We start from the raw sequence: 27,056 nt of genomic DNA, 5'->3' as shown, positions 1-27,056 counted from the left end.
CTTCTTGGGGGAGAGAATAAATTAAAAAGTGAGTGGCAAAGAACAAAAGAAAATCTACAAGGAAGCAAGGATCACAGCTCTAAACACAATGTGTAACATTTATCATATAGGTTTTCTTGAACTGGAAATTGATTGGTTTATATTTTCAATGCTCTTGTGTTCCGCTGTGCACGTGGCAACTTTTTCCTTTTTCTATTTTGTATTTAAAATTTAAATAAACAAGAGGGATACTCGTGAGTCCACAACTCAGACAAAGACCCCAGGAGAGTTCACAGCTGAGTTCTGGCCCACTGACAGACAGGGCCCTGTGGACTCTAAGGCAGCCTTGAAGGCTCTGGAATAAGAACACTTTAGTGTGAATTCTAGCTCTGTCCTCATTCTACCTTTGGGATCTTTGAATGGGGTTCACCATTCTTAGAGCCCCAATCTCCTTTTGATTATAAACTGAGAGGTTTGGGCTAGATGGCCCCTAAGGTCCCTTCCTAAACATCTGATCTCTGTGGGTTGAGGGATGAGGGTGTTGTTTGAGGGTAGCTGAGGACCAGGGACCTCTGGGAAACTTGTTCAGAAAAGGTGCTGTGGTTTGGTTGGTCAAAGGAGAGCTCCCTGGAAGAAAGTGGGCTTGGCCCTGGAAAAAATGTGATTCAGCAAAGGGAGAGAGACCCTTGAAGGCTGGGGTGGTCAAAAGAAGCTTGGGGAGAAGGGAGGTGCTAAGCCGGCCTTGAAGGCTGGGGTGGAAACTTACACAGACTGAGGCCGGTTGAGAATGAACAGTTTTCCAAGAAGCCAGAAGTCCAAGTTTTTGCTCTGCTTCCTGTGGTTATGGGGGTGGTGATGGTGATGGGGTTCCCCAGAGCCAGGTGTCTCTCCCCCCCCCCCCCCCCCCCCCCCCCAGGCCTTCCAACTCTCTCTCCCTCTGCTGCCTTTCCCTGTCCCCCCTGAGTCTGGCTTCCAAATCCTCCAAGTTCCCTCCCCCTTCTTCACCTTTAAGACTTCCATGTGCCCATTTTCTCAGATCCTACCCAAGAGCCTTTAGCTTCTCCCATCAATCCCAACCAAGACAATCTTCAAGTCTGGTACTGCTCAGATCCTTCTCAATGGAGGACTTGTTTGGTTTATTTCAATTCTTCACATCGAATCCCTTCCCCAGGAGATCTAGAATCCCACCAAGAACTCCAAACCCCATGGAAAGCTATGAGAGACCTAGAACCCCATGCAAAACACAATCTTCCGGAGAACTCCAGGCTCCAGCTGAGGGGTCTAGAGTCCTCAGTCCAGAAGAGGCCTAAAACCTGGGAAAGAGCCCAGAACTCCAAGTGTGGCCTAGGCTTTCGCTGCAGAGCCTCAGGAGGACACTGGAACCCATCATCACCACACGAGGAGGTCCCAGGATTTCTCTGCCTTGTGCTCTAAAAGGCCTGGATGGCCCCAGCCAGGGTGGGCCGTCCCCTAGTCTTAGAAGTACAACCCTCTCTCTCCCCTTCCTCCCCCAACCCCTTTCGGCCCTTGCCAATGGCCAGACGGGGCCGTCCCCGGTTGAGGCCATCGAGTAAGGCACAGGCTTGGCACAAGGAGCGGCTGGCCAGGGCCCCACAGCGGATGCAGGCGCCGGGGGGTGGGGGCCGGGCAGCAGGGGCCAGGGCCAGGCGCTCAGCCGAGTGCACCAGGTCCAGCACAACCGAAGGCCGGGCGGCCTCCAGGGCCTTGAGCAAGTCCCGGACGTGGCCTCGGAAGGCCTCGGGTGCATAGACGCACTCTTCGGAGAAGTAGTCCAGCTCCTGGAAATGGGCGTACAGTACGATCTCCTTCTGAGATGCAAACTGGAGGGGGCGGCAGCGGGGCAGGGCGCCCCCCTCCCCGGGGGAGCCCAGCGTCCCCCCTCGGGCCAGCCGGCCTGCGTCCCCACGGAGGAAGTTCATGAGCACCGTTTCTGCCATGTCATCTGCGTTGTGTCCTGAGGAGAGTAAGAGGTGGGAATCATGGTCAAGGTCAGAGCCAGGGGCACACGGAGGCTGGGGCCTGGGAGAGACCCGGAACATGAATCCCAAGGGGAGGGATGGGGGGGGAGGGCCCAAGGAACACACAAAGCTCTATGTAGGATGCATATTGATGTAGGAGTGGGGGGGGGGGGGGGGGGGGGGGGGGGGGGGGAGGGGGGGGCGAGGGAGGGGGGGGGGGGGGGAGCCCACAGCCATAGGGGCCTGGGGGAGGAGGGGCTGGAGCACAGCTGAGAAAGGAGCCCGAAAACCCAAATGCGGGAGGGGGAGCTCCGAGGACCACAGGAGGGAAGGAGGCAGATACTCAGAAGGATGAGGGACTAGGGACACTAAAGGTGGGATTACGGCCACCAGGAGAGAGGGGGCCAGAGTTACCTGGGAGGAAGGGGGAAGAGGACAGAGGCTGAACCAGACAGGCTGCCCAACCCACCCCTGGGCACGCTCAGGCTGCTGGGCCCAGCCCCGGAGAGCAGCAGCCCTCGGCCAATCACCTGTGACGATGTGCGTGGCCCCCACTCGCTGGGCCCCCTCCTCCAGCGCCCGTCTCCGCAGGACTCCGCAGAAGGTGCAGCAGGCCCGGGCCCGGCCCGGCTCCTGCGCGGCGCGGCGGGCCACCTCGTCCATGGTCCAGCCCCCGAAGAGCTCGGCGTAGGCCACCACGGTGAGCGGCAGCTGCCAGCGCGCGGCCTGGCGTCGCACGGCCGCCAGCGCCGCGTCCCGGTAGCCGCCGATGCCCTCGTCCACGGCCACGAGCCGCAGGTCCAGGCCCAGCGCGTGGCGGGCGTCCAGCACCTGCAGCACGTGCGCCAGCACGGTGGAGTCCTTGCCGCCCGACGCGCCCACGGCCACGACGGCCCCCGGCGGCAGCAAGCGGCCCGTCTGCAGCGTGCTCAGCACCTCGGCCTCGAAGGCGCTGCAGAAGCAGGTCCGGCAGACGGCTCCGCCGGTCCGGGGCCTCCTCAGGGCGGCCGGCCGGGCCCCCCCACAGGGTCCGGAGCACCGGGGCACGGGCATCTGCAGGAGAGAGAGAGAGAGAGAGTCACCGGGGGCACGGGCTGAGGGTGCAAACTCCAGGCCCCGGGGAAGGATCTGGACCCACGGGCGGGAGGGGGGTTCTCGGGACCAGGAGCTTCCAGCTCCCGAAAAAAAACAAACTGGTGTAGTGCGCAAACAAGTCCTGGGGACGAAAATTACGGGTAAGGGCTGCCTCTTGGTGAGGTTCTGAAGGGCTGTGCGGTTCTGAGTGGGATCTTTGATAGAAATGGGGGGTGGTGACGCACAGAACCTGCAGGCTCGTGCAAACCCTACAGGACGGGTGCTGATAGGATGCCCAGATGCGCTGCCTCCCGGGCAGGAGTGAGCTCCTACCCACACAAAGAGAACCGAGAAGAGCTAAACCTGAACCCTGGAGGCAGTGGTTCACAGAGCGGGCTGCATTGAGGGAAAAGAGGAGGCTTCCCAGTCCTCTATGTCCCAAACAAGACCAAAAGTCCACAAGGAGAGAGGGCCAAGTTAGAAGAGGAAGAGGTGAAATCTTGCGCAGCCCTGGATTAGGACTGAGAGGAAGAGAAGGGAGCCAGATCCGGAACAGGGAACAGGTTCACCATACGCCCATCCCCACCTCCCGGCATCCTTCCTCCACCAAGACAAAGCCCTATTAGCATATTTAGTCTCCAGGCTCACCCCTTGCAAACCTATGGGGTAGAGGCAGTCTTTATCTCTACCTGTCTTCTCTCTACTCCACACCCTCAAGAACTGCTGCAAAAGCTTCTATCACAATAGCCTACATTGTGTGTATCCCCACAATTCTTGCCATTTAATAAATGACTGCTGACTGATCACCCCCGGAAAGGGAACTAAGCCTCTTTTTCTCTGTTCATTGTTTTCCCATCACAAGATAGAGATGGTTTGGTGAGATGAAGCTATCGGTGAGACCTTGGATAAATAACAATCCGAACGGCATTCTGTCCAAATAGCCTCTGAGGTTCCTTGGAGCCGCCAAACAGAAATGGGTAGAACTGAGCCTCTCTGGAGGCAGAGGAACAGAGTCACACAGATTGATCTCTAGTGGTGGGAAAGCCTGTCATCTGGAAGGATTTACTTGGTCAGATGGAGCCAGAGGCAGGGACAGAAGACACAATGCCATCCCCAAAAGGCTCTCTAGCCTGAGAGAAGAGACTGGAAAGTCATTTTCCCCTGCCCATCTGCCGGTGAGGGACCCAAGGAGCACTGGGCTTCCTATGTTGATTAGTTCTGTTGATGTTCATCTTGTTCCTCTTAAAAAAAAAACTTTTTCTCAAGAGATGTGGAGGAAGGGATGGGAGTACGGGAAGAAAGGAACCAAAGGGGGGAAAATAGCTTTATTTTTTTAAACCTCCCCTCCAAAAAAAACCCTAAGCAGATCAGTTCCCCACAGATCTGGGCCGTGAGGAAGGCACAATCACCCAGCTGAAGGATTCAGGGCTAGAACATCCAGCCCCCTGACTTGACAGATGCAGACGGCAAAGGGCCACAGAGAGACCCACTCAAGAGGCTTCTGGGACTTTCAGCCATCAGCTTAGTTAAAAGCCATCCACGCGCTTGTTAAGCAGCAGCTCTGTGCCGGGCAACAGGCAGTGGGGCCCCGGAGAGCGGAGCTGTCCCAATTAGAACAGAAGTGGGAAGGGGGATGACCCGCCGCCATCGTTTAGCAGACAAGAGTTTAGTTCTTAGTCTGGCAAAGCCCTGGACGGGCTGAGGAGGGCAGGGTCCGACGTCTTAACTTTCCCCCCAGTCCCGAACTTAAGTGCTTATTGAAGGTAAGGGGGGTGGGGAGGAAAGAGAGGGGCAGTAAGACTTAAGGTGCAGAGGGAGCAGCTTCCGCCCTGGGGGGCAATAAGGCTTAAGGGGGGGAGGGGCAGAGGGAGCAGCTTCCGTCCTGGGGGGCAATAAGGCTTAAGATGCAGAAGATGAAGCTTTGGTCCCGTGGGAGGGGGGGAAACGATAAGACTTAAGATTGGGGGGGCAGTTTTAGTCTGGGGGGAGCAATCAGGATGAGAGCAGAGGAAGCAGCTTCAGTCCTGGGGGGGCAATAAGGCTTAAGGGGGGGAGGGGCAGAGGGAGCAGCTTCCGTCCTGGGGGTGGGGGACGGGGATAATACGGCTGCCGGGGGAGGAAGAGAGGGATTCCCCCGCCCCGAAAGAGGGGCTGTAAGGCTCAAGCGGAGGAACAGAGACTGCGGTTCCGACCCCGCCAGGGCCACGCCTGCAGCAAGGAAGCGACCCTCGCTTCTCTCTCCGGGGTCGGGGTCCCAGCCCTGGGAAGGGGAGGTTCACTCACCTCGGGCGGCTCAGGAGGAGACCTCCCCCACCTCCAAAAGACCCGCCAACCAGGCAAGCCGGCCCAAGCACGAGGAAACGAGGCCCGGAAGTGGCCGCTCAAGACTACAACTCCCAGAAGGCCTCGGGAGGCTCCTTGAAACCTGCCTACAAGTCCCAGCAGGCGCCGCGGCAGCTCGCTCCCTCCCGGAGCTTTGGAAACTACGTCGCTGTTGGAGTCAGACTGAAGTCTGCGGTTCGAATCCCGTTTGCTCCCTACGCGGGGCGCGCTGGTAAATGATTGACAGCGAGTCCTCCCTAAAGGGGGAGAAACCCAGACTATGCGCGGTTGCTCCGTCAGTGAGGGCTCCGCATCCGACCGAACGCGAGAGGCCGGGGGGCGGCAGAGAGGGGGCGGCCGAGAGGGGGCGGCAGAGAGGGGGCGGCCGCCCCGGGGCCGCTCTGCGCCGCGCTCCGCGGTCTCACTGGCGCGTCCGGAGAATCTGCGGGGGCTGAGAGAGCGGCCTGGCCTGGCCCGGGGGCTGAGAGAGCGGCCTGGCCTGGCCCGGGGGCTGAGAGAGCGGCCTGGCCTGGCCCGGGGGCTGAGAGAGCGGCCTGGCCTGGCCCGGGGGCTCAGCCGGTAAATGGCGGAGTCCGGCGCTTTACACAGCCCGGGGCGCGGGGGTGAGACGGGAAGCGCATCGAGCACTCTCTGGGGCCACAGTTGAAGAAGCTCCGTCCCGCGCCGGTCGGTGATTGTCCGCCTCTCCCCGAAAGACCCGGGCTATCGGGGCTGCCTGAGCAACGTCACGGTCACCGTCTCCCGCCCAGTCTCCTGGGGCCGGGGGCCTGGCAGCGAGCAGGACCGACGGCTCCGGGGCGGTGCGAGACCTCGGCCTCCCCGCTCCCCCTTTGAGGAGGCAATTCCCAGTCAGCGACGAAGGCCCGAGGCCTGCAGAGCACGGCCTCTTACCTAGTCACCACCAAAGAAACAGCGCCTCCTCCAGAAGAAGGGAGGTGACGGCCCAACAATAGCGAAACCGCGCGCATTGAAGCTCTGCAGAGCATTAGGTAGATCTGCAAAGATCTGGAAACTTAAGGTGTGGAGAGTCACAACTTTGGCACTAGATGTGTGATTAGGGAGCCCCTCCCCCCTCCCCCTCAAAATTCACTTGGATAAAGGAGAGGGTCTTGGCTCCAGCTTTGAAAAGCTCTTCCCTTGTCCCTCTGACATTATTGAGTCCTGACTAGTGAGAGGGTTGGGGAAGCCTGTTTCTCCAAGCAGCCCTCCTCCTGGTCCCAAGGATGGAGGAAAAGGATTTATGAAAGGATAACCTCATGGCCTGCTCCCCTCTCCACCCGCAGCAGACTTCTGACCACATCGCTCCTCCCCAGATAACTCCAGCGACGTCCTATCACCTCCAGGAACAAATATCAAAACTCTCTTCTTGGATTTAAAACCCTTTATAACCTGCCCCTCCCCCTTTCAACTTTCCAGGCTTCTTTAATTACATCTTTCTGCTGCCTTCGTCCCTTATTCTCACGCCACCCTCCCCCCAAGCACACAGTTGTTCTTGGAGCAGGACATTCCATTTCTGAGCTCTGGATATTTCCACTGACTGTGCGCTATGCATGGGATGCTTTCCATCTTTATCTCCCTTTCCAGGGAGATAAAGATTTCTTTCTGAAAGGGTAAACAAGAAAGTAAAGTCCTAAGGGATTCATTTAAGTTAAAATGTTTTTAGTAACTCTTAAGAATGTTATCACCACTAGGGCAGTTAGATGGAGTAGAGAGAGAGAGAGAGAGAAGGTCATCATCTTGATGATGACAAGATTAAGGAGCTCAAAAGAGGATTACACTGGGAGAAGAGGAAAGGGATAGAATGAGGGAAATTATTTCACACAAAGAAGTACAAAACATAGTGGAGGGGAAAATGGAGGGATGGCAAGAAACCTTGAATCTTACTCTCACTGGAATTAGCTCAAAGATCTATCTTATCATAAAGGGAAGTAGGAGGAAAGGGGATAAGAGAAGTGTGTGGGGGGGTAATGATAGAAGGAAGGACAAATTGAGGGAAATGTGGTCTTGTAAGGAACAAAAGGAGAAGGATAAATGGGGGAAATAGAATGGAGGTAAATACACAGTAATCATAACTATGAATGTGAATGGGATGAACTCACACATAAAATGAAAAATAGCAATATAGTAAAAATCAGAACCCTCACAATATGTTGTTTACAAGAAGCACATTTGAAGCAGAGATACAAAGTAAAAGTAAGGTCCTAGAGCAGAACCTATTGTGCTTTAGCTGAAGTTTAAAAAAAAAAAAACAGGAATAATGATTTTGATCTCAAACAAAGAAAAAGCAAAATTAGATCTAATTAAAAGAGATAACAAAGGAAACCGTTGTTTTTTGTTTGCCCTTATTAAATTGTTTATGGACTGGCAGAAGTTGGAGGCATCATAAAGGTCTGAGATCCTTTGGATCCAGCCTTGGGGGGTGAGAGGAGAGGAGGACTAGCCCAAATTCCAGTATGAAACAATTCAATTCAATTCAAACCTTTGTTAAGCATCCACTCGAGTCGATGGGAGAAGCCAGAGCCCAAACCCAGGGATAGAGTGGTTATTAAGGAGCAAATGTCTTTAAATTAACCACTTAAAACTGTACTAATCCTGAAAACCTGAATGTTAGTTAAAGTTGCCTCCCCAGAAGAAGATCACATCCGAGGCCCCAAGAATCAAAGGACTATTCTAATTTATTGTATGACTTCCAACAATTTAAATCTTTCAATGAAATCACTTTCATTGTCAGTATTGTTTTTAGTGTGTGTGTGTAACGTGAGCTATCTGATCTGTGCAGGAGAGGCTCTGTTGAGGGAAGGCAACCTGGTAACTTCAGCTTTTTTTCCTCATCTGAGGGATCAGCATTCATACTGGACATTTGATCATATATTTGGAGGACAGTATTGGTCTCTGAGCAAGTAAGGAGCCCAGAAGGAGGAGAGTTGAATTGTATGAATCTGTATATAGACTGAATGAGTTTGGGCAAGTTTCATATGTATTTTCAGGATGTATATTGCTGGCACAATCAGTAATTTTTATTGAATAACACACCAGAAAATGTGAGAGATTTGTTGGGTTTTCTGAGAGTTCTTCCATAGGAGCTGCCGTTTATGTTCTTTCTAAAATAAGAGCTACAGTATTCTGGGATGACCAATTGTAAATGACTTTGCTTTTTATTCTCAGTAGAACAATCATTCACAACCACTCTGAAAAGACCTATGATGAAAAATTTTATCCAAAGGAACTGATTGTATCTGAATACAGATTGTCTCTCTCTTGTCTGTCTCTGTTCCTCTCTCTTTTTGTCTCTGTTTCTGTCTCTTTCAAATTTAATTTTTCTTAAGGGTTTTTATTTTCATTAGGGTAGATTTTCTTTCCCAACTTGACTTTATGGAAATGTTTTGCATAAATTTTATATCCCGGAAATGAATGAACCTTACAAATCTGGGCTTGGTTGGTTATTTTGCTAATTACCTAATGCAGATTAAATTTTAAAGAGTCCGGAGGGACAGAATGTGTTCGGGCAAGGGGAGGAGGGCCAGTTGATAAACATTTACCACAGTATCCCTTTCCCCCTAAAATAGAGGTTTTTAAAGAAGCAATCCCACTCTAGCGACTGGGTGTGGGTCCACAATTCACTTGATAATTATTTCTTTTTTCTGATATTCAGGAAAAGGTCTCGAGGGATAGTCTCGGCACATTTGCTCCCACTTGAGCCCACGAAGGGCCCGATCTACATCGCTCGGCCTTCAAGGCCTGGCTCGTCACCTCCTCCAAGAAGCCCCGTCCTCTTCTGCCCCTCCAGGACCGCTCTTTGCCTTTTCCCGCTTTCCCAGGCGAGCTCTCTCCCCTCCGGCCCCACTCGCATCACTGTCCACGATGGGAGCAGAGGCTGAATAATAGGAACTGGGTAGGCTGGAATCTGGACAAGTCCGGGGGGCAGACTCTGGAAGGGGACGAGCTCTGGAATCCCCGGCCAGAAGCGCGCGCGCTTTCCTTGGGAAGCGTTAAAGGAAACGGAAACGGAAACACCCCAGTCCGCGCCCAGCCCCCCACCGGGACCCCCAAGGCTGAGGGAAGCCACTCGTGGAGCCCCGGGCCAGGTGAGGGATGGGTGTTGCCCACGGAGCGGACAGAGACAGAGACAACCTGTCCGGGAGGAGGTAGAGGTGGAAGTAGAGATGGAGGTTCCCTTTCCCAGCCCCACGACGGAGATACCTTACAAAGGAGACATCCAGAAACCCCGCAGACACCTCTCCAAAAAAGATAGCGACCCCTCCCCATGGGCCCCCCCAATCCAACCAAAAAAGGGGGGATGGGAAGAGACACCTTTTGGGAGAGAGAGAGCCCTCTTCTTCAGCCATCCCAAACATCCCAAAGACCAGAAAATGGGAAACTTTTCTTCCAAGTGAAGAGGGATGGAGATTCCCTGGAAGCGGGAGGGGGAGGAGTCTGCATCTCCCCACCCCTGCAGGAAAGGGAATCTCCCTGGGTGGGAGTGGGAAGGTGGGGGGGTGGTGTCCCGGGGGGAATGTCTCTATGAGGCGGGACGAGGGATTCTCCTCTCCGTAAAAAGGGTGGGGAGTATGTTTCTATGTTTCTGCAGCAGAAAAGTGGGGAGGGGGGGGTCTCCATCTCTCTTCACTTCCCCCTACTCTTCCAGACGGTGAAATTTCCTGAGAGAATAAGACCCCCCCAAAAAAACACAGATCCCTGGAAGAGAAATAAGACCCCTGGGACAAAAGACTTCCAATAAGACTAAAACCATGGGGTGGAAAGTGATTCTCCCTTAGATAAACAGCTTAACACCACCCCCCCCCCCCCCCCCCCCCCCACCCTCGGATGTAGAGACTGATTTCCATAGAGGAATATGGAAGCAAAACCTGGAGAGATTCTCTAGATCTCCCAGAGTGAGAAACTGAGCCTTTTTGGAGCGTAGTGGATCATGGTATCTAATTCTTGGTGACACCACCCCCCAGCCCCCACCCCCACCCCGCCCGGGGATTAAGGCAAACAGAAGTTGTGACTTGCCCAGAGTCACATAGCTGGTAAGAGCCAGAGTTTGGATTTGAACTCAGATATTGATGACTCCAGACTCAGGGCTCTATCCCATGAGCCATCCGGCTGCCTCCCAGTGTGTAAATGGGGAACTTTGAAGCCCCCAAAAGGGACCAATAGAAGGGAAAGAGATTAGTTGGGTGGCCTGAAGGGATCCCCAAGCAAGCCTGAAGTGTTCCTCCACACCCTACTCTAAAGGAAGATGGAAATGGAAGCCCCAGGCCCGAGGGACAACTTATTGAGCATTTTAGAAGGGGCCAGAGCTAGCTAAGGAAAGTGACTTGGGGGGCACTTTCCCTTCAGAGAGTGAGTATCCTTTATCACCCTAATTAGGCCCTGGAAGGGTGGGGCAGAACCATCCCTCTGAGGATGTTACTATTTCCCTCTTTGGGCAACAAAAAAATGGACTCCCTTATTTATGAGGTAATCCCAATGAAAAATCAGACCCTACTACTTATGAAATGATTCTTTGACTTTAGTCAGACCCTGATTTCTTAGATTTCGAAATGGACGTGACCACAGAGGTCATGAATAATTTGTGTGTGTGTGGAAACAGAAGTATCTAGGTTGAGTTATGTTTCCCAGACCTTCTTAGGTGCAAGTCAACTACTGCACCACATTACCCAGGACTTTTCATTCATCTCCCCCTCCTGCTGCATTCTGGGAACCATTCACTGGTCCCTCTGGTGCTGTCTGACCAAGATCTCCACGGATTCACGGTCCAGCCTCAGGTGTAGCCTCATCTTGCTGGGACGCCTTCACTGATCTAGAAATGGAAAAGCTATAGGAGGGCATTTACCCCAATCTCCTTTGTCTCACAAGGGAGGAACTGAGGCTCTCCTGAGAAGGCAAATGACTTGTTCAGAGTCACAGCTCTTTCTCTTTCAGAACTGAGTCTGGTCATTTGGCCCCAGGATCTTAATGAATAGGAAAATTTTATGTGCGTGTGAGTGTATGCTTTCAGAGACCTGGAGTGAGGGAGGGAGTGGTCTTTTCTGAATTTTATTCATTTACCTTGTATTAATTCCTACTATGTTCCTGACATTGTGTTGGCAGTCAGGATAAAAATTCAAAAAGAAATCTCATGGCAAAAGCTTTTATTTGGGGGAAGGGGAGAGTCAGGGCCGCTGCACATAGAAAATTAAATACAAAAATAGGTGACTACAGAGTATTTTGTGGTAGGAGAGTTGGGGCAGCTGGGGTGGAGGGATTCAGGCTAGGCCAATAGGAGGTTGCTCTGGAGCTGAGCCCTAGCTGAAGAGAGAGAGTGCCCCGGGCAGGGGAACAGACTAGCCCTAGGGCTAGACATGGATAGGCAATGGCAGACAGGCTGGTTGGGCTGGCGTGTAAGTGTGTGAAAGAAAGCCAAACCGATGAACTGGTGCCTTATCTCACAGGCAAGAGGGAGCCCCTGGATCTCCTTGAGCAGGGTAGTGACATGGTCAGAATTCTGCTGACAGAATATCACTTTGGAAGCTGTGTGAAGAGTGGATGATTAAGACAGGCAGAGGGGCCAATTTGGAAGTGACCTTAGTAGTCCGAGCAAGAAGTGATGGAGGAAAAAAAAAAAGGGAGGAGGGGGAGAGCATCAAGGGGGCAGGAAGAGCTGAGTTCAAATACGGTCTCAGACACTTGGCGCTGTGTAATCCTGGGCAAGTCACTTAACCCTGATTGCCTTCCCCCCAAAAAAAAGAGGTGATGGAGACTTGATTTGGGAATCTGGCTGAGGAGTAGGATACCGGAGGAAGTAGAAAGGGGTAAATTAACTCCATACAAAGGATGTGGTTCATGGACCTGGTAGACTCCAGGTGTTGGCGGGCACCAAAAATTGGGGTTCACTCCTGTGAAGAATTCAAAGTGGCCATCCTCCGGCAAAGGAGAGATTTATTCAGGGAAGAGGTGACAGGCAAAATGAAGGGCTGCAGCAGACAGACATGGAGTGGTTCTTAGAGCACATGAAGGACAAGTTCCTGAAGGGGACACAGCACCCGAAGGAGCTAGCTGCTCTCAGTGGGGTCGGAAAGCTTTGGGGAGTTAGGAGACATGACATGTGCTCTGGGGGAAGGGAAAGGGGAAAGACGCAGCCGCCGTGGATCGGCCCAGGAGGAGACTGGATGGGGGCAGTTTAATCTCCGGGACATGACTGGGATTTCTGACAGGGCATAGCAAGGTGAGACTGCTGGAGACTTACAGAGGGTGGATCTCGGGAGTTTGACATAACTGATTTCAGGACTACTTCCCCAGAGGGTGGGACTGGAGCTCAGCTGATCTCTATCAGAGCCTTCTGCCTACTTGCCTCGGGGATCGATTCCTTTATTTCTCTTGGCCCCAAACACCCTTCAGGACCTCTTCTCTGACTAGAGCCGGGACAGTGACAAGGAAACCGGTGTATAGCGGGGCGAGTTTGACTTGACTCCCAGGGATGTTGATCCGGGACCCAACTCTGGTGTCTTTTGTCACAAAGGGTCTAAAGGCAATATTTTGTCTCCCGTCTAGAGTGACCTTCTGATTGAATCTCCCTACATGGCAATTTCAAAGCCCAGACTAATTTTTACCCCAGTGTGTAGGAGTTTGTTTTTAGTAAAAACACACTAAGGAAAGTTTTGGAGCTAATCCTTGAAGAGGACGAATAATAATCGGTTGTATTTACATAACACTTTAGGGTTTGCAAAGTGCTTTACAAATCTGCTTTGTTCATCTGCATAAGAATTGCTCAGACTTAATCTGGCTTTAAGTGAAAGGGGACACAGTTTCTCTGGACTGAAAGGGGGAGTTTGGAGAAGAGAATGAGTTTAATTTTAACTGTGTTGATTCTTGGATGCTTGGAGGATATCCGATTGGTGATGATGTTCACTGAGTCATTTGATGTTTCAGGACTAGAGCTCAGGAAAGAGAACAAGGCATCCAAGGGCCATAATGACTGGAAGTCTGAATTGGAATCCTGTCTCAGGATATTTATTAACTGTGTGAACAGGCTGATCATTTCACATTTGCTCTCAGCCTCAGTTTCTACATTTGTTAACTGAGCTTGGATTTAATGGCTTCTGAGGACCCTTTCAGTTCTAAATATGTGATTTTATTTCTATGTCTGGATTGATGAGGATTCAACCATGGGAACTGATTGAGAATGTCCCCGACCTGGTGACCCAGGTGAAGCAGAATTGGGCCATCCTGACCTCATCCTTAGCTGGTTGTGGACTCCAGAGCAGCCCCTACGTTGTAGGAACTATTGGACAATATCTGACGTTCCCTCTTTTTTTTTTCTCCCTCCCTCAATGAGCTCCCTTTGTTTTCAGCTCTGTTGGGAATGGAGAGAAAGCTGGGGCGGGCTAGGGAGTTAGTGGCAATAATGCAGACCATGTGGTATAAAACCTGGGCTAATCACACAAACAGAGTCCATCCAGGTGGCACGGGGCTTAATGCTAGACCCAGAATCAGAAAGAGTTGGAGGGAAATCCAGCCTCAGACACTTCCTAACTATAAGACTGAGCGACATTTCATCAGCAGTGCTTGATCAGAGCCTGGCACTGAGTAGCTTAATAACTATTTGTTGAGTGATTACTCTTTTGCTGATGCAAAGAAAGGCAGAAACTGGAAGAACTGGGTCTGATGAGAGAGGCAACTGTGTAGACAAATTGTCTACACTAGCTATTATGGAGAGTGGATGGAGTGCAATCTGTAAGAAGGCAATGACATCTGGCGGTGGGAAAGAGGGGCTGGGACTGGGGCGTGGCACACAAATGCAGAAGATGAAACGTGAACTGAGTCTTGAAGAAGGGGAAGGAAGGTGGAGGTGAGGAGTGATGGCCTTGTGCCAGTGGGGGACGGCCGAATGGCACGGAGGAGGACAGAGACCTCTCAGCTTCTCATTGACAAACAAGAAGTTTGGCTGATAAGGTCCCTAAGGTCCTTCCAGTTTAAAGTCCTTTCATGCCTTCTAGTACTAGTACAATGATTCACTGTTTCCATCTGGCCCCCCCCTTTTTGTCCTGGGCCAAGAAAGGGAATGGAAGGAAAGGTTATTACTATAGAGTAGTAGGTCTTCCTTACTGGCTGGTCTGACCCCTCAGCTCCAGGGTAACCAGCTCCCCCCCCCCACCTAGCCCTCAGTCAGCCCATCACCCCCCTCCCTAGGGTCATTGCTCTACTCTAGGTAACAGAAACCTAAATGTGACTAAGGGGATCTTTATTTTATTTAGTATTTTTATATAGGCTTTGAGTTTGCAAAGCACCTTGCGAATGCTACCTTGTTTGATCCTCACAGCAATGTAGCTCCTATTTAAAAATATTTTTATTTTTATTGTATTTTAATTTTTAAATTTTATCTATTATTTATCTATCATTAATTTATTAATTATAAATTATTTTTATATTATATGAATTATAGAATTATTTCATATAAATTATATAATAATTACAAATTCATTAATTAATCAATATATTATTTATTATTTATAAAGTAATTTTTATTAATCTGTGAGATCTAGGATTTTACATAAATGAGAAGGAATCAGTGAGAGAGGAAGGTAGCATCTGTCTCCCAACTCCACCTCTTTCACAGCAGTAAACTTAACTAAAAAAGTTATGAGACCTCTCTCTTAAATCCACCCCCCCAAAAAAGTGTGAATTTTAGAACTCTTTTTCAGATTTTTGTTGACTAAAAGCTAAACCAATTCAGGAGGGGGAGGGAAATCTGGATTAGATCTCATGCAACTCTCAAGCGCAATCAGCAAAGCAATGAGGGAATTTGAAGAGAAACTAGAGAAATTCTAGGACTATCTGTACATACACAACATCCTAAAATCACATGGATAAGGTCGAAGAAATTAGGGTGACATGGAGCTCCTATTATTATCCCCATTTAATGAATGAAGAAACTGAGGGAAAAGTTCAGTGACTTCTTGAGTCTGAAGGCTGGATATGGGGTTTTCAGTCAGGTGTGGGTGGCCCTAGTTGGCCCCTAAAGGCCCCAAATCTGGGAGTTTGACTCTTTGGTCAAAGCAAAGGGAGAGGCTGCCCCCATTGTCCTCTTGGCTTCTCCCTAAGGGAAGCCCAGGACTGCAGGTAGATTCCTGGAATATGGAAATCATATATAAAAAGTGTGTGTGTGTGTGGGGGGGGCACCCAGAGAGAGAGGAGGGGATCAGGACAGTTCAAGTCCATTACTGGAGGGCCTTTGAATTTGGTCTTGAAAAAATCAGTCTGTTCCTCGGACTTGGGATCCCAGGAGACCATCCCGAGCCTCCTGCCACCGAGCAGGCTTATAGTGGCTTATAGTAAAACCACAGCACGTCTCATTTCCTGCTCTCACTTCAGCTGAACAGACATGATTCCGTACCTGGTTTTCTTGATTAAGATCCTGGAGCAGTTTGCCATTCCCTGCTCCAGCCCATTTTACAGTGGAGAAAACTGGGGCAAAGCAGCTAAAGTGACTCGCCCAGGATCCCACAGCCATGGGAAGTGTCTGAGGCTGGATTCGAACTCAGGAAAACGCGTCATCCCAGCACTGTACACTATGGCGCCACCCAGCGGCCCCTGGTAGAATCTGAGATTTGGGGTCATCTGTCTAGGTTTGCTCGGCTCTGGTCTGACCGAGGTCCTTTCTCTGCCCGAGCAGTAACCCTGCGGCGGCGAGCACACGTCCCCCGGGCTGTGTCGGGGTCCCAACGGCAAACGGGCCCTTGCCCCAAAGACTCCTATAGAGAGCTCATACAGGGCGAGCGCTTATAAGGGGGTCAGAAAAGCGAAACAAGAACTTGAGAATAAATCGCTTGACCCGGGAGCCACTGGCCCGGGATTGCCCGACAAGGGGCAAGTGCTGTGAGCGGAACCGGATGGAAGGAGCTCAGAGAAATGCGAGATGCACAAAGTTGGAGTCCCCCTCCTTCTCCCCCTCTCCCCCCACCAATATTCATGGGACTATCTGTGGCGGAGCACTCTGTATGGGCCCAGTCAGCCGCTGTCGGGTACAGAACTCAGCTCCAGCACAGAGAAGGCGTGTCGGTCCTCTGAGAGGAATGAAGGAAAGCAACCTAAGTGTCTGAGGCTGGATTTGAACTCAGGACGGCTTCCAGGTTCCAACTGCGGCCTCTTCCTGCTGCACTGTCTCGGAGCTCCTATTCACCATCGTTGTATTCAGGGCTGGCGTTGTCCACATGCTTCAGTGGCTGTGAGCCAGCAAGACTGGGTGTCCTGGGGAAAGCACCTAAGTCCTCACTTCGATGCCTTTTTCAATTTCCCAAAGTTCCCTTGTGATGACTTTTCCAGTACCAAGTAACTCTTAAGTATCATCCCGAAGGAGTGGAAACCAAGCCACAAATGTCTGGTCAAAGGAGCCGGGGATGTTTGACAGGGAGAGCAAAAAGCTGAGGGAGCCGGTGTCTGCTTCTTGAGGCTTCCTAAAAAACAACCAAAAAAACCCTTTTGTCATGTGGGTGGGAGGTTAGGCTTGTGGGGGCTTAAGATCATTGGTGTTTTGGTTGCAGAAAGCACATCCCTTGTTCTAAGGCCTCTCCCAGCCCTAACGTATCCCTGTTCTAAGCCCCTTCCCACCTCTGAATTCCCCGTTCTAAGTTTACTCCCAGCCCTGACATTCTGTGTTCTAAGTGTCCTCCCAGCTCTGTCGTTCCTTGTTGGGTTCCGAGTTCCCTCCTGGCTGACATTGATATTCTCTGTTCTAATGCATCCCCAGCTCAGACAGTGCACGTTTCTCTGTGCAAAGGCTAGTTTATTGAGTCTGTGCCCACGACTCTGTGGCCCTGGAAGTGTTAACAGTCTGTTAATTCACATCATGTTTCCTTTGTGTAGCAGGCCATGGCCGCATTAGCCTCCATGTAAGACAAGAAAGCTCCGGCCTCCATGGCCCCGGAAAAACAGAGCCAGCCTCCAGTGCGTGGGACGGGGCTAGAGCCCCGTGTCGGTGGCTTTGGCCAGAATTCTGAGGTTGCCCCCGATTCTTGGCTGCCTGTTTCTGGGGGAGCCGCTCGCTTCAGATCAGTTTGTGGGGAGGGGAAGGGAAGAGAACAGCCGTGTGCCAAGAGCCTAACAAATGCTCCAGACAACCCTGGGGATTCTCTCAAAATAATTTGTTGTTATTCTCATTTGTAATTAAGGAAACTGAGTCACACAGAAGCTAGTCTCTTTGAGGTGGGATTTGAACTCTGGCCTTTCTGCCTTGAGACCTATCTCCTGGAACACACTCAAGGCCAAGAGCCTCCCAAGTCATTGGGAATTAAGACCTTAGAGTCCTCTTGAAGTCTGGAGCAGCCCCAGTGTCCTTTCCAATGGTTGATGTTGCCCATTAACAGTTTGTGTGTTGATTCTGCAAAGTCCTGTGACAGGAAGCCGGACCGTGGTCTGAGTGAAAGCAGGCGATGGACCCTGGCCGTGAAAATGGGCAATGGACCGGGCCTATTGGGTAGGGAAAGTCCCCGGCTGGGAGTCCCACATTGGCCACAGTCAAGAATTGAATGCTCCAAGAGCAGTCTCAGAACTCAGTGGGGAGCAGCTGTTTCTCTGCGGGAGGAAGCCTTGGGTGTCCTCCCCATTTGTGGGCCTCCGTTGCTGGTGGGGCTTCTGGGATTGCATCTGGGTTGGTGGGGCTTCTGGGATTGCATCTGGGATTTCTGAGCCAGGGATTCCTTGGCATTACAGGCCCGCCTCTGGGTGTGGCCGCATCCAGGATTTATTTCAGGGTGTGATTGTGGCTCTCTGGGTGTGATAAGTGTCCCTGGGGGCAGTGGCGGATCTTGCCAAGATTCCTCATTCCTGCCAAGTGATTGGGTGGCCCTGGGATTGTGAGAGATCCGTGTGTGTGCATGTACATTGTGTAGTTGGGGAGTTGTGTTCTGAGTGGGGGCAATTTAACCTCTGTGATCTAACCCCCCAGCCCAGGCCACCGTCTTTGGGGGTGTGGAAATGGAAGGGGGAGAGTCTGGAGGCAGAAAGAGGGCAGGTACGAGCTGAGCAACTGGAGCCAAGCAGCCAGGGCCAAGCAGCCGGGGGCTCCTAGTGGAGGGGCCGGTTTTCAGCCCAGTCGCCACCCTGGGAGACAGAGGAGCAGAGCCACAGAAAGCGCAGTCTGACCTAACCCAGCCAGTTCTGCGGGTGTCTTCATTCCCCTGCTCTGGACCCCTGGACCCTCCTAAAGGGAGCAGGCGGGGAGGAGGAGATGGACGGCCACCAGTGGGCCCCCGTGCCCCAGTGCTCGGGTCATGCTGGCGCTAACCACTGGACTTAGCTTTGTTTCCTCTCTGGCTTCTCTTGTGGTGGACCAAGGGGCAGCTGACCGCCCCCCCCCCCTCCCGACCCCCCTGGGGTTGGGGAGGAGGAGGACTGCAGGGGGCTGGAAGTGGTGGCTAGAATAGGACCAGACACAGGATTGGGGAGAAGTGATAGGAGTTTGGGGGGCAGATAGAGCCAGATAAGGGGAACAAGGGAGAGAGCCGAGGTCTAGTTTTGGCACTGATGGGCTCTGGGTCTTCTCCCCGGCCTCCATCTGCCGTTCTATAGACTTCCAAGATGTTTTATGCAGTCTGGCAGAGGAGACCCTGGAGTTGAGCCTCAGTTTCCCTCTCCATTAGCCTGTCCAGTTCTCAGGATATACTCTGCTCATCCCAAAACACTTCAGGAAGCTGAGCATTCCCGGGGGGAGGTCCCCTGAAGGCCGGCTCAACGACCGGCAAGGTCCTCGGAACAGAAAGAGCAGAGCTGGGGGGTGCAGGAGGGAGCTCATCAGAGCTGGCAGAGTCCTTCACAGTGGGCACCTCCTGCGCCGTTTGGTGGGTGGGGAAACTGAGGATCAGAAACAGGAAGTAAAGGTCACAAAGACGGAAGGTCTCCAATCTCATTTTGGGTTTGACTATGGGACCTACGGAGGAAGGCCTATGGCTTCTGCCATCAGGAAGCTCCCAGAGGACTGTCTGTCTCTTTCTCTTTCTCTCTGTCTCTGTCTCTCCCTCCCTCCCTAGTCTGTCTCTCTCTCTCTCTGCCTCTCTCTGTCTCTCTGTCTCTGTCTCTGTCTCTCTCTGTCTCTTTGTCTCTGTCTCTCTCTCCCTCCCTACTCTGTCTCTCTATCTCTCTCTGTCTCTGTCTGTCTGTCTGTCTGTCTCTCTCTCTCTCTGTCCCCTTCCCCTCATCCCTTCCAGCTCTGACTCTCTTATTCCATCCAGGCAGGGTACATGTTACCACACTGTCTTATCTTCTAACCCTCTGGGCCCATAACTGCAGCTTTTCATCTCTGGAGCCTGATGAGCACAGGACAAGAGATTCAGAGCTAGACAGAAAAAAGCGCATTTAGGGCCACAGGCAGCATTTGAACTTGGATTTCCCAGTTCTGGGTCCAGCTCTGTCTCCATGATGACATGCTTCCTCTCCCTAGAATTCCTTTTAGTTACAGTACCATGATCTGGGTTCAAATCCTATCCCTGAGCTTAAGCAGATGTGTGATCTTTGGTAAGTCATTTAACTTCTTTCTAGTCTTCAGATTCTCCATCTGTAAAAGGAGGAGGGTAAAATAGGTGGCTTGGATTCAGGTCCTGACTCTGACAACTGACTGAATGACTGTGGGCAAGTCACTTCTGAGCCTGAGTGTAATCATCTGTGAAATGGGAATAAACTTGTCATCTCTCCTCAAGCCCCTCCCTCCCTTCCCTCATCCTCTGTCAGCCTTAAAGTGGCCAAAAATAGGAGTTAATTCTTGTTCTCTCTCACATCCTCTCTCTTACCCAGCCCCTACTCCCCCTTTCTGTTCCAATTCACCTGGCAGAGGCCAGAACCAAGAGGAGATCCACTGGGCAGAGTTACCGGCCCGGCCCACAGCCTACGTCCCCCCGCCCCCGCCATGGTGGTCCAGTGCCGAGTGCTCTTCATCTTCCTGGGCCTGCAGGTGGTGATGATGGTCTTGTATCACCAAGGTTACCATCACCAGGTCAGCCGGGTCCTGAATATCCTGAGCAGCAGCATCCTCAGCCCCACGCCCGCCAACCTGATAATGAAAGATGTCTACAGCGGCCTGGAGCAGATCCAGGCCCTGAACCTCACGGAGGACGACTTGCCCAGCTGCCCCAAGAGCTCGCCTTTTCTCAGTGAGCCGGGGCCTTTTGTGTGGGTGAGGGAGGGCCGGGAGGGCTTCACGTGGGGGGCGGGGGGAGCTAGTGCGGGGCCGGGCTGCTTTTTTGTTCATTCGTTCATAAACGCGTGCGTACGTTCCCACGTCCAACAAAGATGTATCTATGTGGAATGGTTCAAACCTGGGCTCTTACAAAGGCTCCTAATTGGCTTCCCTGCCTCCCGTCTTCCCCACACGCAGCTACCAAAGCGAATGTCTGACTGGGTCTGCTTCCCTTCTGCTTCTGGGAAAAAAATATTAAACTCCTGTTTGGTTCTTCACGGCCTGACCCCAAGCTACCTCTCAGTCTAAGAGATACATCCAGTCATGGACCAAGGCTGGGTCTTTGCCACACACACTGCTGTGGGCCCCACCTGGAAGGCCCTCGTTCTTCCCCTCCACATCTAGTCTCCTTCAAGGCTTTGCTGGAGAGCTGCCTTTCTCTCTCTCTCTCTCTCTCTCTCTCTCTCTCTCTCTCTCTTTTGCTGGGGCAATTGGGGTTAAGTGACTTGCCCAGGGTCATACAGCGAGAAAGTATTAAGTGTCTGAGGCCAGATTTGAACTAAGGTCCTCCTGACTTCAGGGCTGGTACTTTATCCAATGCACTACCTAGCTGCCCCTCAAGGGCTGCCTTCTAAAGGAGGCTTTTGCTATCTCTGTCCCTCCTCCCCATCCCCTAAGCCCCCTTCCCTCTCCCCTCTCCCCCCAATAGAAAGGAAGCTCCTTAGAGGCAGGCCTGTGACATTTTTGGTCTTATGATCAAAAGCATACAGTTGGAGCTGACGAAGAAAAGGGAATAGGCATTTATAGAGCACCTACTGGAAACCAGGTACTGTGCTAATCACTTTTTTTTTTAAACAAATATTATCTCATTTGATTCTTACAACAACCCTGTGAGGGGTTGGCTATTATTATCCTTATCTGTAATGAAGAAACTGAGGCAGAGATGAAGTCACACAGCCAGTGAGTATCTCAGACCTTCTTAATTCTGGCCCTGGCTTTCTCCTGTGCCATCGGCTGCCTCCGAACAATCATATGAGGGAGAAAAGGAGGGAGCCTCGGAATCCATCTAGTCCAAACCCCTCATTTCACAGATGAGGCCTCTTGGACAGGGAGATTTAGTGAAATTTCTTTCCATTGTCCTTACATCCAACTTCCTATATATAATATAGTAGAAAGAGCCTGCATTTTCCTCCGTTTGAATCCCCCTGCTGCCATTTCCTGTCTGTAGGGTCTCAGTTTTCTGTTTTATAGGGGCTTGAACTAAAAGATCTCTAAAGTCTCTAAATCTATTGGGAAAGAGAAGACAGGTGGGGGAAATGAGACCCTCAGTTTGTAGATCCACTGACTTTCAGTCCAATACTCTTCTTTCCTAGCAAGCTCTCAATTCCTGCCATTCACCTATTGTTTTTTACTTGTGGTTCCCCCTTTCGAAGCTTCCCTCCTCCTCATCTCCCTTAGTCTCACAGTTGCCATCACATCAATTGCCAGTCTCACAGTTGCCATCCCACTCATCCTGTTTGGATGCTGGGAAATTCATCCATCACTTGGGCAAGAGTTGAACTAGATAAATGTCTGTGACATCTGTCTGAGATTTCATGATTCTGGATTAGAGTCGAAGGATTAGGAGATGGGCTGTTCTCTGGTCATGGAGTCAGGCAGGGAGAGACCACCAGTTGGCTTAGCTTCACTAAGTCTCCTATTGCCCTCCTCCCCTCTCAGGTGGCCCCCTGAAAGTGAGCTTCCCGCTGCATCTAACGATGGATGAGATTGCTCAGAAGAACCCGTGGGTCCAGATGGGAGGCCACTATCAGCCCCCCAACTGCTGGGCTCTTCACCACACAGCCGTCATCATCCCCTACCGGGCCAGAAGGAAGCACCTGTACCAGCTACTCTACCATCTGCACCCTTTCTTGCAGCGACAGCAGATCCACTACACCATCTATGTGGTGCATCAGGTACAGGGCTGGACACAGTGGAGGGGGAGGCCATGGAGGCGGGAGAACTCACTAGTCTGGCTAAGGAGGGACTAAAGGGTACTTGCTGTCTTCTCCAGAAGGAGACCAGAACCCAGAGGCTCACACGAGCCCCCACCTAGGGACACAAAAGTAAAGGGAGGCTTGACTCAGAGGGAGATGTAGAGGATAGTTAAGTATCTCCAGTAGTGAAAGACATGTTACTGTTTCCAAGGCTGAGATTAAAAAAAAAAGAAGTGATATTTACATGTGACATTTGTATGTGACACACATGGAATTTATTGTGATATTTACATGTGACATTTACATGCAAAATTTATTGTGATATTTACATGTGAAATTTGTTGTGATATTCACACATGACATTTGTGTGTGACATTCACACACGAAATTCATTGTGACATTTACATGTGACACATGCAATATATTTACCGTGATCTTTAGGGGGTGAGATTTACATATGATATTCATACGTGATATTTACATATGACTTTCATTTTCTACTGTTCCTCATGTTGCTTTCTATAAGAAAAGCAAGTGCTTCATATTCCATTTTTGGATACATTATGTTTCAATTAATAAGATTTATTCTTTGTGGGAAAAAACCTGACAGCCTTTTAATACATATGCATAGTTATACAAAACTAACTTCCACCACGGTCACGAAATGCTTGTGTTGTTCTGCTTCTTGAATCCATCACACTTGTGGTAGGTAAGCTGCTGGATAAGATACTGATTTTAGCAGCTTCCATAGTTTATGCCATTCAACACAAAAGAAAATCTCAAGCCTCATTCTTACAATTGGACTGATCTCCCATTTCCTCAGTCTTTGCTGTGTAAATCTCTATTTTTAAGCCCCTTGGTATTAAATGAACACAGTTCCTAAGTACCATCCATCAATGCTTTGGTTAAAGGCAAACTGTGAGAGGTTGGGAGTGTGCTCCATCACGGGTCCTCTGTTATGTTGGTTAGTAGTTGTGTCGATCAGGGTCCTGAGGTCTTTCAAAGTTGTTTGTCTGTATCAGTTTCTCCTCACTTGCTCATTTTATTCTGCATCAGTTCATATAAATATTCCAGGTTTTTCTTATTCTGATAAATTTAAATTAGTTCCTTATAATTCTTTAAAACAGGCCCTTTATCAGAAAAACTTATTGAAAAGATTTTTTTTCTCTCCAGTTAACAGTTTCCCTTCTAATTTCTGCTGCACTTATTATAATTGTTTTTGCTGAGACTATTGGGCTTAATTGACTTGCCCTGAGTCAAAGGATTTAAACAATATAGTAATTTTTTTGTGCATGATTTCTATAGAATGTTATAGAATTCTGGACTTGGAGCCAGAAGATCCCAGGTCACTTCTTGTGTCTGACACTAACTGGGCAACCCCCTGGCAAGTTCTATTTTGTCTAATGGGGGAAGTGACTTCTGGGGTCCATTTGGATTTAAACCTATGATGTTCTGATTGGAAGAGTTCACAGATCTCTCAGAAGATTTATTGGAACATAGTCCTAGATTCTGAAGGGGCCTCAGAGACTATCTGATCCACCTTCCCCTCCAATTGTACAGACAGATATAGTGATTTGCCCAAATGGTCATCAAGTGAGTCAGCATCACATCCAGAATTTATACCCAGGTACTTTGGCTTCAAATTCAGCTGTCTGGTTATTGCCCCATACTCCCCCAGAGGCTTTCTAAAAGAGATTTAATTATTTTTTAAAAGCAGTTTGGGGATGAGGTTAAATTTAGCATGCATTTATCTATTAGGGAGATTGAGTATTTTTTTAAAAATTTAAATTTTAAAAATTTAAAAATTTTAAATTTTAAAAATTAGTAATCTTTTATATTTCTTCATTTGGAAGCTATTTATATTGATTACTGAGGAGCACCTTAATTTTCGACATTTGTGTCAGATTAGATGTTAGATTTTAATCAGAGATATTTAAGTAAAATCTCCCTTTTACCACTTGCCCACAAAAAAACTGGGTTAAATTTTTTTTTCTGCTGCATTGATTTTATCTGTGCCAAATCCTGTAAAATTTTATATAGTTAAAATAGCCAGTTTTGACCATTCTGGTCTTTCCTCTTTCCCTATCGTGTGTGTATGTGTGTGTGTCTACATGCATGTGCATGTGTGTAGGGGATGGTGGTGGTGGTGGAACGGAGTGGGCCCACACCCTCTGAGTGAAGCGCTGAGTAGGGTGTTTCTTGAATAAAGGGCCATCTCTCCTGTTTAAAGGCTATGTCTATTCCAGATAGACAATAATACCTTTAACCGAGGGAAACTATTGAATGTGGGCTTCAAGGAGGCCATGAAGGAGAATAACTGGCAGTGTATTTACTTCCATGATGTGGATCTGATTCCCGAGGATGACCGCAATGTTTATGGATGCAGTGTCCTTCCCATGCACTCTGCAGTAGCCATTGACAAGTTCCAGTATAAGTAAGTGAAGGCTGAGGGGAGAGAGGAGCCATCCCAGGGGCCACATGGGAGATGCTGCCTCAAGGGTTAGAAAAGGGCAGTTCTGGTGGCCAGAGGAGAGGACTGTCCGTGGGGACAGTGGAGAGATGATCTCCAGGGTAGGAGAGAAATGGCCACGAGGAAGGGTTGTCCCAAAAGCAAGAGAAAGGAGCTCTCTCTGAGTCTGAGAGGCAGGGCTGGCCCTAGAGGTCCAAGGGGAGCAGTTATTGAGGGGTTCAGAGCTCTCATGTTGGAGAAGGGACATCCGTGGGGGTTTGAGGGGCAGGCCCTGGGTATGAAAGCAGCCTCAGAAGAGTTTCGAGTACAGGGACATTTAGCCTCCTCCCTTGGCCCCAGCCTCTCCTTCAAACTTACAGGCTCCCTTACCAGACTTACTTTGGCGGGGTGACAGCGCTGCGACCCACCCACTATCTGAAGATCAACGGCTTCCCCAACAACTACTGGGGCTGGGGGGGCGAGGATGATGACATTGCCTCCAGGTGAGTGGGTCCTTCCCGAGTCTGGGGGAGGGAGGCCGGGAGCAAGGAGAAAGAGGCCACGAGAGGTGTTTTTGCCGCTCCTTCCCACAGAATTTTCCTGAATAAGATGTTCATCACGCGGCCTCCTGCGGCCTTCGGCCGCTACCGGATGCTGAAGCACGGCCATGACAAAGGAAATGAAGTCAACCCCAAAAGGTGAGGGCTGGAAGGAGATGGGGGAGGGGCGCTTCCATGCCCACCTCCCTTGATGGAGGGTATGTCTCCCCCTCCCCAGGTGTCCTGCGCTGGCTCCCGAGCCCCCTCTGCCTCCAGGGGAAGGCCCCTTGGGTGTGGCTCCCAGACCTTGGGTCCCTTCAGGGTGGGCAGGGTGGTTGGGTCCAGGCCTTTGCAGAAGGGTCAGTGACTTGCCCAGTCATGGTGCTTGAAAGTAGAGGTTCAGAGCCTCAGAGGTTGGTATAGAGTCACGCTAAGGAAAATTTCCTGGAGGAATACTCAGGTCTTTCTTGGAAAAGAGGAGGAATAGAGTTTGGACTCTCGGATCTTCCAGAGATTCATCCCCAGTTATTCTTCTTGGACCATGATAAGAGTTAATTTAAGTGGGGCAGAGGGAGTAATAGATGACTGGTTGTATCCATCCAAGCCCTCGGAGTCCTCATCTGTAAAATGGGCCTCGTATTCAAGGCTGCAGGTCACCCTGCAGGTGGCTGTGAGGAAGAAGCACCAGAAACTGGAAACCCCAAAGGAAACATGGCAGGCTGAGAATAGGAGTGTTGGGGATAGGGAGAGCAGCTGCGGGTCACCCGAGGACTACGGAGAGGAACCTTTCTTCCCCTTGTCTCCATCAGGTTTCACCTCCTCTCCAGCACCCACATAAGATGGCGTCGCAATGGGATAAATACTCTTAACTACAAATTACTGTCTAAGGAGCAGACCCAACTCTACACCAACTTCACGGTGAATTTGGGCTCCAGTGACCAGTAACTGCTCTTCCCATGGGGTCACTCTCCCCCTTTCGCCCCACCCAGGACTCTGGGTCTCCTGCATTTTTTCCCAGTGCACCTCATCTCCCCCATTCATCGGGTACCAACGCCAAGTGCTCAAGACAAAGACGTGAGAAGCAGAATGGGAGGAAATGTGGAGAGAGACCATAGCTTTCTCCTCTCCCCAATTTCTTATTATAGTTTGTTTTATATGATGCATCTGCACCCCTTCTGGATCTCCGCCCGGTCCCATCCTCTAGATCTGTGGGGAAATGAGGGCTGGGAGAAAAGAAGCGGGAAGCGCCATTTCTGCCATTCTTGAACCTTTAGTCTCTGGAGGAAAGTTGGCCCTGTCCTTGGGAGAGTCCGAGGGGGAGATGGGTGTTTTAGCCTGTTTGTTCAGACACAGTCACAGTCACAAAAAAAGAACCCGTATCAAACACAGATCAACCTCCAAGTTAGCAGGTGCGCAGTCTCGGGGTGTGAAGGTCAGAGAGGTGAGCTGGGATCCATCTCCTCTGGGATTCTGGGTTCACTTGGAAAGAATCCTCAGTTTTCCGGGCACAGGTCGGGGAGATGTCAAATGGGAGAAAGCAGGAGATGCCCTTCGCGAGTGGCAACT

At 50.7% G+C, this 27,056-nt stretch overlaps 2 protein-coding genes across 2 annotated transcripts; one reads left to right on the top strand and one right to left on the bottom strand.

Moving 5' to 3' along the window:
• Positions 1-1,077: 1,077 nt before the first annotated feature.
• CTU1 (cytosolic thiouridylase subunit 1) lies at positions 1,078-6,546 on the bottom strand. The gene is made up of 3 exons (XM_031963301.1): positions 5,316-6,546; positions 2,489-3,011; positions 1,078-1,954 (listed from the first exon to the last, which is right to left on the bottom strand). Exons 2-3 carry the CDS (start codon positions 3,009-3,011, stop codon positions 1,410-1,412), a joined length of 1,068 nt encoding a protein of 355 aa, XP_031819161.1. The 5' UTR covers positions 5,316-6,546; the 3' UTR covers positions 1,078-1,409.
• Positions 6,547-8,693: 2,147 nt separating this feature from the next.
• Positions 8,694-26,651, top strand: LOC100934965 (beta-1,4-galactosyltransferase 3-like). Its single transcript, XM_003766709.3, has 7 exons — positions 8,694-9,460; positions 20,145-20,500; positions 22,246-22,481; positions 24,749-24,936; positions 25,332-25,454; positions 25,545-25,649; positions 26,300-26,651. Exons 2-7 carry the CDS (start codon positions 20,257-20,259, stop codon positions 26,433-26,435), a joined length of 1,032 nt encoding a protein of 343 aa, XP_003766757.1. The 5' UTR covers positions 8,694-9,460; positions 20,145-20,256; the 3' UTR covers positions 26,436-26,651.
• Positions 26,652-27,056: the final 405 nt, after the last annotated feature.

This window comes from Sarcophilus harrisii, chromosome 3, assembly GCF_902635505.1.
Source record: "Sarcophilus harrisii chromosome 3, mSarHar1.11, whole genome shotgun sequence".
In the NCBI taxonomy this organism is placed as follows: Eukaryota; Metazoa; Chordata; class Mammalia; order Dasyuromorphia; family Dasyuridae; genus Sarcophilus; species Sarcophilus harrisii.
Note: the sequence above shows the minus strand (reverse complement) of the source record. Positions and strands in the feature narration are given on the sequence as shown.

Coding starts and splice junctions, on each gene's coding strand:
- LOC100934965 (XM_003766709.3), top strand. CDS start 20,257: ATGGTGGTCCAGTGCCGAGTGCTCTTCATCTTCCTGGGCCTGCAGGTG. Junction 24,937..25,331: donor ATTGACAAGTTCCAGTATAA/GTAAGTGAAGGC, acceptor TCAAACTTACAG/GCTCCCTTACCAGACTTACT. Junction 25,650..26,299: donor AATGAAGTCAACCCCAAAAG/GTGAGGGCTGGA, acceptor TGTCTCCATCAG/GTTTCACCTCCTCTCCAGCA.
- CTU1 (XM_031963301.1), bottom strand. CDS start 3,011: ATGCCCGTGCCCCGGTGCTCCGGACCCTGTGGGGGGGCCCGGCCGGCC. Junction 1,955..2,488: donor GGCCACGCACATCGTCACAG/GTGATTGGCCGA, acceptor TACTCTCCTCAG/GACACAACGCAGATGACATG.